Source organism: Scomber japonicus, chromosome 13 (assembly GCF_027409825.1).
Source record: "Scomber japonicus isolate fScoJap1 chromosome 13, fScoJap1.pri, whole genome shotgun sequence".
In the NCBI taxonomy this organism is placed as follows: Eukaryota; Metazoa; Chordata; class Actinopteri; order Scombriformes; family Scombridae; genus Scomber; species Scomber japonicus.
The window spans coordinates 4,632,635-4,643,952 of record NC_070590.1 but is presented as its reverse complement, the minus strand read 5'-3'; the positions used below and the strand labels follow the sequence as shown (position 1 = coordinate 4,643,952).

Sequence of the window (11,318 nt, the reverse complement as noted above, 5' to 3'; positions counted from 1 at the left end):
GTGAAACCCACAGAGAATAATCACCCGCCTTCACTTCTCCCCTCACCTCTTTTATCTTCTTTTCTCTTCATAGTTTTGGTTTTACAACAGAGAGCTTTACTGTTTTGATCATCGTCATCTCTCTCGTACGCTACCTGCCTTACACCAAAAAGCATTTGATCTCATGTGGGCCGGATCATTAAAAAGAAGGAAGGAGTGATGGAAGGAAAGAAGGAAAAAAGAAAGAAAGAAAGGGAGGAAGGAAAGAGGAAAGGGAGGGAGGAAGGAAGGAAGACAAAACAGGAAGGAAAGATGGAAGGAAGGAAAAAAGAAAGAAAGGTAGGAAGGACAGAAGGAAGGAAGGAAGGAAGGCAGGAAGGGAGGAAAACAAGACAGGAAGGACAGATGGAAGGAAGGAAAAAAGAAAGAAAGAAAGGGAAGAAGGACAGATGGAAGGAAGGAAGGAAGGAAAAGAGGAAGAAGGAAAGTGGGCCGGATTGGACCTCTCAACGGGCCGGTTCTGGCCCACGGGCCGCATGTTTGACATCCCTGAACTAGACTAAGTTATAAAATGAGCTTGTGAGCAGATTTAGCAGTCAGATTGGAAACCAAAAACAAACCCAAAAGAAAAGAATATTAACCCTTGTGTCGTCCTCCCGGGTCAAAATGACCCTGTCTGTTTTGACTGTTCCTTCCTTCCTTCCTTCCTTCCTTCCTCCTTTCTTTCCTTCCTCCCTCTTTCTTTCTTTTTTCCTTCCTTCTTCCCCTCCACCCTTCTTTCTTTGCTCCCTCCTCCTTCCTTCCTTCCTCCTTTCCTTCCTTCCTTCCCTCCCTCCTCCCTCCTTTCTTTCCTTCCTTCCTTCTGTCCTCCCTCCTTACTCCTTTCCTTCCTTCCTTCCTTCCTTCCTTCCTTCTCTCCTAAATTCCTTCCTCTTTTCGTCCTTACTCCTTTCCTTCCTTCCTTCCCTCCTCCCTCCCTCCTAACTCCTTTCCTTCCCTCCTTCCTTCCTCCCTTCCTCTTTTCCTCCTTCCTCCTGTCCTTGACCTGAGGACAACAGGAGGGTTAAGTTTATATTCATCAGGTAACTTTGGAAACGACTCCAAAGTGAATTCTTCGTGTTACTGAAATGTTTTTTTTTTTTATGCATAGAGAATATTTAATGTGAATAGTTGCACGCGAATGACCCCCGTGTGCTGTTTTAAGGTCCGCTCAGTCTTTAGCAGCTCACTTCCTTCTGCTCGGATAACATTAAGGAATGCAAACACTCACCTCACACACAAACCCAAGCTGCTGCTGCTGCTGCTGCTGCTGCTGCTGAGCTGAGAGGTCTGTGTCTGTGTCATTATACTGATATGAACTCTGAACTTTCTCCCTCCCTCATACCTTCCTTCCTTCCTTCTTCCTCCCTTCCTTCTCTCCTTCCTTCCTTCCTTTCCTTCCTCCCTTCCACCCTCTGTGTCTCACTTACATGCTGTAAAAAAATATCTTCATTTATTAAAAGAGATGAGTGACTGAATCCTGTTGTGTTACATCAGTAGTACATTTTATTTTAACTGTACGTCGTTACTGTAATTAACCCTCCTGTTGTCCTCAAGTCAAGGGAGGAAAGGAGGGAGGAAAGAAGGAAGGAAGGAGGAAGGAAGGAGCGATATACAGATCAGTTTTCAGTTTTTTTTTTAACTTTTTCTCTAATCTATGTCTAGTTTTGCTGAAATATTGGATAATTTCAACATTTATTGAAATTAAACTGTGAGAAGTTTAGAGGGAAAAATCACTATTTGGTGGAGCTGTTAACTCATAGACATCTGAAATCTGCTTTTTGGTTTCATATTTAACAATGTGTTGTATTATAAAAGCTTGTTATATTCATTGTGTCAAATCTTCATCTGAAAAGTTACTAAAGCTGTTAACCTTCCTGTTGTCCTCAGGTCGAGGAAGGGAGGAAAGAAGGGAGGAAAGGAGTAAGGAGGTAGGGAGGAAAGAAGGAAGGAAAGAAGGAAAGGAAGGAAAGGAATAAGGAGGGAGGGAGGAAAGAAGGAAGGAAAGGAGTAAGGAGGGAGGAAGGAGTAAGGAAGGAGGGGAGGAAGGAAAGGAATAGGAAGGAGAGAGGAAAGAAAGAGGAAGGGAGGATGGAAGGAAAGGAGGGAGTAAGGAAGGAGGGAAAGGAAAGGAGGATGAAGGATGGATGGATGGAAGGAGGGTGGGAGGGAGGAAGGAAGGAAATGAGTAAGGAGGGAAGGATGGATGGAAGGAAGGAAAGGAGGAAGGTAATAAGGAAGGAGGGAAGGAAGGAAAGGAGTAAGGAGGGAGGGAGGAAAGGAGGAAGGAAAGAAGCAAGGAAGGATGGAAGGAAGTGAGGAAAGAGGTATGGAAGGAGGGGAAGAACGAAGGAAAAATTAAAGAAAGAGATGGGGTCAATTTGACCCGGGAGGACGACAGGAGGGTTAAAATAAATGTAGTGGAGTAGGAAGTAGAATATTTCCCTCTGAGATGTAGAAAGTAGCATCACATGGAAATACTCAGCTCTTAAGTAAATGTAGCTGACCTTCCACCTGGGTTAGGAGTGAGAGAGTAAACGGAGGAGAAGCCTGAAGCAACACAAACATGATTTTAAAATAAACATCTGCTCACAAACAACAATGTGTGTCTCCAGTCTTCCCTTCAGGCACAAGTCTCGATAACTCAACCCATAAATAAATAACACATTAGTTCCTGGGTTTCATTCACTATCTGTAATAAATAACACATCTGAGAAGCACAACTCTTATCAGATGGAGGAGTCTGGCTCAAAATCAGAGCTGTGGTGTCATTTGTATGGAAGCCTATTTATGCCAAAAGTGATGTAAGTCATTATAATGAGAAACTTCCTCAATATAATGGCTCATTATTTTATGATCCCTTCTGTCCTTCCTTCCTTCCTTCCTTCCCATCATGTCTTCTTTTCCTTCCTTCCTTCCTTCCTTCCTTCCTTCCCATCCTGTCTTCTTTTCCTTCCTTCCTTCCTTCCATCTACCCTTCTTCCCTTCTGTCCTTCCTTCCTTCCTTCCTTCCCATCCTGTCTTCTTTTCCTTCCTTCCATCTACCCTGCTTCCCTTCCTTCCATCTACCATTCTTTTCCTTCCTTCCTTCCCATCCTGTCTTCTTTTCCTTCCTTCCTTCCTTCCATCTACCATTCCGTCCTTCCTTCCTTCCTTCCCATCCTGTCTTCTTTTCCTTCCTTCTTTCCTTCCTTCCATCTACCCCTCTTCCCTTCCGTCCTCCCTTACTTCCTTCCCATCCTGTCTTCTTTTCCTTCCTTCCATCTACCCTTCTTTTCCTTCCTTCCTTCCATCTACCCTTCTGTCCTTCCTTCCTTCCTTCCCATCCTATCTTCTTTTCCTTCCTTCCTTCCTTCCATCTACCCTTCTTCCCTTCCTTCCTTCCTTCCTTCCTTCCATCTACCCTTCTTTTCCTTCCTTCCTTCCTTCCATCTACCCTTCTTCCCTTCCTTCCTTCCTTCCATCTACCCTTCTTCCCTTCCTTCCTTCCTTCCATCTACCCTTCTTCCCTTCCTTCCTTCCTTCCATCTATCCTTCTTTTCCTTCCTTCCTTCCTTCATTCTTTTCCATCTACCCTTCTTTTCCTTCCTTCCTTCCTTCCTTCCTTCCATCTACCCTTCTTCCCTTCCGTCCTTCCTTCTTTCCTTTTAATGACCCGGCGCACATGAAGTCAAATTGTGCTGTATGTGGCCCTTGAATGAAAATGAGTTTGACACCTCTGACTTACAGGATGTTTTTGTTTTCATCACATCAGCAGGAAACGTGCTTCGTCAGCTTTGTGTATGTTCATGGGTCCTCGCCTTTAAAAGTTTTTTTTTTTGTTCTAATGCTCGGAAATGTTTACTGAGCGTCCTTCCTCTTTTCTCTCTCAGGGCAGTACAGTAGTGGTAGTGGGGAGGAGGAGGAGGAAGGGTTTCGAGGAGGAAGGGTTTAGGGTTGGTACTTGATGCTGACTCGCTCCGCCTCTACGATGACTGATCGGCCCAGCTGATTGTCATCTCATCATTTTGAGATACTAAGTTATCAGTTTGAGATCCAAATCATTGTTTTGAGATAGTTTCTCATTATTTTGAGATACTAAGTCCTTCTTTTGAGACAGTTTCTCTTTATTGTGAGACAGTAAGTCATTATTTTGAGATAGTTTCTCTTTATTTTGAGATACAAGTCATTATATTGGGACAGTTTCTCTTTATTTTGAGACAGTTTCTCTTTATTTTAAGATACTAAGTCATTATTTTGAGATACTAAGTCATTATTTTGAGATAGTTTCTCATTATTTTGAGACAGTAAGTCATTATTTTGAGATACCAAGTCATTATTTTGGGACAGTTTCTCTTTATTGTGAGACAGTAAGTCATTATTTTGAGATACTAAGTCATTATTTTGAGATAGTTTCTCTTTATTTTGAGATACAAGTCATTATTTTGAGACAGTAAGTCATTATTTTGAGATACTAAGTCATTTTTTGAGACAGTAAGTCATTATTTTGAGATAGTTTCTCTTTATTTAGAGATACAAGTCATTATTTTGGGCTTGTTTCTCTTTATTTAGAGATACAAGTCATTATTTTGGGCTTGTTTCTCTTTTTTAGAGATCCTAGTAGTGGTGGTGGTGGGGAGGAAGGGAGGGTACTTGGTACTTGATGCTGTATCTCGCTCCGCCTCTGGCTGACTGATTGGCCCAGCTGTCATGTCGTCGCCCCCTGCTCTCTCCACCACTGGCCAATGCGTACAAAGCCCTTTCTGTACCCTCTCTGTACTGTATTCAGATCCGTGCCTTTGTGCACCATTACGACGCGGCCTTAATGGCCTCGTAGCAGCAGCAACAGCAGCAGCATTAGATTAGAAGAGAAGAAGAAGAAGAAGACTGTTTATACGGGAACTCCTCTCTCTTTGACACTCACACATACACCTCACCTCCCGAAAACATGAGTCCTGGACTTGCGGGTATAGCGGTGGAGATGCTGAGCGGGGCTACCTGCAGGGCAAGGCCGAGGCTCGGTAGTTTATTGCTGGCCCCGGTCACCAAAACAGTGCCGCCGATGTCCTGCAGCAGCACCGGGAGCCGGAGATTTCGCTCCACGTCTTCGATGCAAGGCTTTTCAGAGTTGGCGAGAGAGAGGTCGAAGACTGTCACGTCGTTTTATAACCAGTCTGCAATTGATCTCTCCGCAGAAAAGGTATGAATGTGACTTTTGTAGTAGTGTAAATGTGCCTTAAAAAGTGCTGTTACCTTAGCAACGAGCTAGATAATTCTACCCTTAGCAACGAGCTAGCGAATTCTACCTTAGCAACGAATCGGCTAATTCTAGCTTTACAGTAGCCGTTAGCAAAGGGGACTTGTGCTGCGTTCACTGACCACCAAAAAAACTGCAGTAAATATGACAATCTTCTCTTTGACGTACATAAAGGTAAAGTTACTCTTCAGGATTGTGGTTAAGATAAGAGATTAACCTCGATTTTTACTTCTTATATTGTATAAAAAGCTCCCACAAATAGGTTAATACACATGTGGTAAATGTATTAAATTATGTCTTTCTTTTAAAATGAACAAAATGGAAGGTTGTCACTCTTTTGGATTTGTTTTCTGATGGCACTACAGTGTTTTAGGGTAGGATAGTGTCTATATGTGTTAGTATTATTATTATACTAAATACTTATGTTGAACTAAAGTGCGTAATGTAGCTGAAACAGCAACCTGCGTAAAAAAGAAAATTTTCCTCCGCGTGGACTTGAATGCACCGCCATGAGGACATTATGTTTAGCTAGCAGAGGTTTGTTAATCTGGGTCAAATTTAACACACATTTGTTTAAAAAACCTGGCATTAAAAAGGTTTATTGTCACCCACGTTCACTTTACAATAAATGTGAAAATTCAAAGCTGTCAGGGGAAATGTAGATGTCTGGAAATTGACCAATAGTGGTGTCATATTTCAGTTTGTGGAGGTCAAGTTGATCCAATTCATGGGGAGTCTGTTATCTTATCTGACTACTTTTTCACTCTCTACAAACATATCACCTACTTTTAGTATGTATTATTGGACACTTTCAGTTTCTACTAGACTCTAGTAATAAAATATCTGACACATTCTTCTTTCAACACTCCTGTAGTGTAAATAAAACATGTACAACTAAAAAGAAATGGTACCAGCCCTTGTTTCAACACCACCTTCCTGTAACTTCTGACCACTTTATTTGCACTTTTCCAAATAAGTATGAATCATAACTGCCACTTGGATGTCTCAACTCTTCCTCACATGCCAAACAGCTGTCTCTCTGAACATAATGTTCATATTTCAGTCATTTAAACTGGAGCAAAACAAATGTTTCATTCATAGTAAAAATGAGTAAATCTGCAGCTGCATTGCAAGACAAAACATCAAAATTAAATATCACCCAACTCGTGCAACTATGGTGGAAATGAAAAGTGCAGTAGTCAAAAGTACAGAGTGGTAAATAAGACCTAAAAGTGCCAGGAAAGTTAATAAGTGTGTTACATTTTTTTCTGCAAAAATAGTAGCTGCTAATCTGTAAGAGCATAAATCTCTCTGATATCAGTCAGCTGCAGCTCTTGTCTCATGACTCAAAGTCACGCATTCATGCAGCGCTTCTTAACCTGAGGGTCGGGATCCTCAAGGTGATTAAGTACAGGGGGGGAAGAAGGAGTGAAACTTGTGGGTGACTTTTCTTTTTAATGCCACACTTCTGTATCAAATCTTTTAATCATAGCAGAGTAAACACAGCTGTAGCATATAAAATTAATAATGACTTCACCCTAATTTACTGGTGGAGACGTAGATAAAGATAAGATGTGATTCAAATTGACTCAGCAGTACAGTGTGTGTGTGTGTGTGTGTGTGAGTGTGTGTGTGTGTGTGTGTGTGGGGGGGGGATTGCAGTGTAATTGTGAAAGTGTACTAAAAATAGGATAAAATAAAATGTTATATACAGTAAACTGGAAAAGCAATGACAATTAGGATGCAATTAATGAACGATAGCAATAATAATATTTATATAGCACTTTTAAGAACATAGTTTGCACATTTATACAGGGGGAAAAAACACACTACAAAAGCCCATATATGGAAATAATCAGTATATTTTACAGTTAAAGCAGCAAAACAAAACACACAATGATACCAATGGGAATAAGGTAAAGCAACATCTATAAAAGTACTTTTTTTAAACAATTATCTTCACTATTGATTTGTTTGCAGATCATTTTCTTGATTGGTTAATATTTTGGACTATAAAAGAACAGAAAACTGAATCCTAGAGCACAAACCTTCAAATATCTTCCTTTGTCTGGAAATGAGTCCAAATGAGTCCAAAAACACCCCAATAAAGTCAATTTATAGGCACGAGAAGAGCTGCAAACACTCAAATGAGAAGCAGGAGACATTTTTTTTCTTAACTTTTATTATAATTATAATTAAAATGGACTTATCAACTAATGCAGTGTGTTTTTCCAAGGTTTCTTCAATAGTTAATTTAATATTAATTCCCATGCTATAAGAGTTTTATTTTGTAATGTCATGCTGACCCTGTAGCTGTTGTGTAACTGTGTTAAAGTGAAGGCATCGTGTTGCATGTCATTGTGTTGTAGGTGTAACGATGTGTTCACTGTACCAGTAACATAATCACTGCTCCTGAAATCCAATCACTGCACAATGAAACGCTGCTGCAGCTTCTTCTTCTTCTTCTTCTTCTTCTTTCTCTCCTGCAATATAAAAAAACACTGCAGACCAGTAGCCCACACTAAAATTATGTTTTTATATATTAGGGTTATTGTAGTTTGGGAATTATCAGTAGTTTTTTAGTTTCAGATTCAGATTTCAGTTTAGTTTTAGTTAAACAAGTGATTAAGTAGTTTTAGTTAGTTTTGTTTCAATGAATATAACTATGTAAATGAAGTGGACAAAAAAATAGGAACACTTTTCAATGTAATTTCAATGTACTATGACCTCAAATCTCCCTTTTTAAATGAATAAATAAGGTTTATTTCTCTATTCTAACATTTGAAAAATCAGCTTCTCACTGCTCTCTGGTTGATCATTTATATTCAGTAACAGTGAAACTTCTGCAGATCTTTGTATTTATGCTACTGCAATTTTTATTTATTCCTCAGCCAACATATTGATGTAATATAGTTTATTTATAGAAGCGTATAATATATGCTTTCTGATTTATTGATCAGACTGAACTGAGGGAAATGTGTCAGTATCAAAAGTCAGGTCATATTTATAATCTTGTTTATTTAATCAAATGTAATGTTACGCTTATTTTATATTATATTTTTTACCACTATTGTTTTTTTAACTGCTTTTGTACTTTTCTTTCATCTTTTTTATTGATGCTCTTTTATTCTACTGTCCACTTCACTGCTGTAATACTGCTAATCATGGGACTAATAAAGGATTATCTTATCTTTTAATGAGATAGTTTATCTTTTTATTGCTAATTATTAACCTTTTATTTTATCTTGAAAGACCATTTAAGGGGGAATCCTCATTTACAAGCACAAAAACACACAAAACAAATATTCAGTAAAAGAAAAATTCAAAATAATATAAAATTAAATAATGAATATATAGTTAAAATGAGGCAAAGTTTGACCTGAGATAAGGCTTTTGAACAGCTGTAAGGTGCATTATATATTTAAATCAGCTGTAGACTACTATACATTTTAGTATTTGATAGTATTTAACATTTCAGAGCTTTGAATTAAACATATTTTATATAAAAACTGTATATTTCTCAGGTAAGGTATGAAAGTCATGCTCAGCTCCATTTATTTCTGGAGGTGTGAAGTTGCTGACGAAGCAGTTTTGCAGCTGTTCTCTTTTGTAATGTTGATGGTAAAAAACTTGTGACTGTGATTTTATGTTTCCTCACAGGCCTCGGTGCGACTGACCTTAGCGACCCTGTTGTATGCTGGGAAATCTCCTGACGGACATCACATCCTGGTAAATATTTACATATTTCAACCACACACTCTTTTTTTTTTTTTTTTTTTTTTTAATGAGAGGCTCTTTGTGCTGTGAGAGTCCTCGCTCAGCTCACCTGCCTTTCCTCTCTACTGTCTGTCTGTGTGTGTGTCTCTCTGTGTGTGTGTGTGTGTGTGTGTGTGTGTGTGTGTGTGTGTGTGTGGTGTGTGTGTGTGTGTCTCTCTCTGTGTGTGTGATCTCAGAGCAGTGCCAACTACCTTCACAAGGAGCTGCCTGTGCGGATCGCCCATCGCATTAAGGGCTTCCGTAGTTTGCCCTTCATTATCGGCTGCAACCCCACCATCCTGCAAGTGGTAAGAGTTATAACGGACCCCCAGACACTCGCAGCACCACCGCTCCTCTCCTCGCTTTACAGGGTGGAGAAATATACATGAAGCAAGGGATGAAGGGAACACTGACACTGTACATTATCCTAAAATAAGATTAAGTAGCAACTAGGACGATGCTCAGGAGAGTCAAGGCTGAACTTTGAGCCAAAGGTGGAAAATTTAGTCGTAATGTTCCTTTTTGACACAGCGAGCGGGAGATAAAATCCTCTATTACAGTAATCTGAGTCATTTTATGTTTCATTTATATTTCCTGTTACCAGACAATTTAAGAGATTCCAATATTTCCACACAGCAGCAGTCCTCCTCCTCACTGTCATAATACAACTAGAGGTAATAAAGTTAGCATCATCACAGACTCATACTAATAAAAATAACACATGAGCTCATTGTACTGGTAGCAGTAATGTGAATTAAACACTAAAAAACAGATATTTTAATACAAAAATTGTGTTGGAACCAGGCGGGGAGTTCTGGTCCTCTGAAATGAGGTCAACGCGGAAGTAACTTTGTGGACTGCTGCTCGGAAGCCAATAGTTTCGGATATGGGCAGCGCCAGCTTGAAAATTTCAGGTGCATGCTGGGAAAAATAAAAACACGGATTCTACTTATATGGGCATGAGGCGGAGCCATGGGCAGAGTGGAGAGGTTGCTATGGTTACGAGGACTGGATCTCGAGGACATTGGGCAATCGACCTGTCAATCGAGACGTAGCCACGCCCCTAATGCATACCCTGCTTTATCGTCACATATAAAATCAGGGAGGCCAAAATGTCCCAAATGAACATCATACTGCATTGAAGAAGGCTTTAAACTAGCGATTGAGACCATAAACACATTTTGAAAACGTTTACTGAGGTTAGAAATCAAGTGAGAAGTTGGTGAATTCTCCATTGACTTGTATAGAGACGGTCGCCCCCTGGTGGCCTTTTGATAGAATGCAGCTCTAAGTTACTTCCGTGTTGGCCTCATTTCAGAGGACCAGAACTCCTCGCCTGGTCAGTACATTATAACATATGGACTAGCAGCTGATGTAACATATACAGTATATACATACATTCAGTATTTGGGTTAATGTGTCACGACAGATTAAAGATCAGCAAAGCCTTTCTCTTTTTTTAATGAGGTCACGGATCAACGTAGTGAGTTTAAAGGGTTAGTTCACGTATGCACTCAGAATATTAACCCTCCTGTCGTCCCCCCGGGTCAAATTGACCCCATCTCTTTTTGACCCTTCATTCCTTCCTTTCCTTCCTTCCTTCCTTCCTTCCTCCCTCCCTCTTTCTTTAATTTGTCCTTCGTTCTTCCCCTCCTTCCCTCTTTCTTTGCTCCCTCCTCCTTCCATACTTCTTTCCTCATTTCCTTCCATCCTTCCTTGCTTGCTTCCTCTTTTCCTACCTCCCTCCCTCCTTATTCCTTCCTTCCTTCCTTCCTTCCTTCCTTCCTCCTTACTCCTTTTCTTCCTTTCTACCTCCCTCCTTCCTTTCTACCTCCCTCCTTCCTTCCTCCTTCCTTCCTCCCTCTCTCTCCCCTTCCTCCTCTCCTTCCTTCCTCTTTACTCCTTCCTTCCTTCCTTCCTTCCTTCCTTCCTTCCTTCTTCCTCCTTTTCTTCCTTCCTCCTCTCCTTCCTTCCTTCCTTCTTCCTCTCTTCCTTCCTTCCTTGACTCGTGTGAGTACAGAAGTATGAGATTTTAAGACACAGCATCATTTCCCCTCCTTCTTCCTCCTCCTCCTCTCCTGGTTAACTTTAGAGCCAAAGACGCTGTGGAACCTGCTGTTCCTCATCCAGAGACATCGATCACATGAACAGATTTAACCTCAGACGCCTCATCAGTGTGATTTAAGAGCCTTGGTCAGAGCAGAAGCAGCAGTTTTAATCCAAGCACAGGCGCTCTTTTAAAATCTTCTTCTTTCCCCATGATGATTTATATATAATTGTTATTCTTAGTAGTTTTTATGGGGACTCC

General features: G+C 40.3%; 1 protein-coding gene across 1 annotated transcript in view; it reads left to right on the top strand.

The window, feature by feature from the left end:
* Positions 1–4,894: 4,894 nt before the first annotated feature.
* Positions 4,895–11,318, top strand: part of bckdk (branched chain ketoacid dehydrogenase kinase) — a 20,319-nt gene continuing 13,895 nt past the window's right edge. Inside the window, 3 exon segments of the mRNA XM_053331206.1 lie at positions 4,895–5,197; positions 8,915–8,983; positions 9,208–9,318. Coding sequence (XP_053187181.1) covers positions 4,946–5,197; positions 8,915–8,983; positions 9,208–9,318 — 432 coding nt within the window. The 5' untranslated portion in view covers positions 4,895–4,945.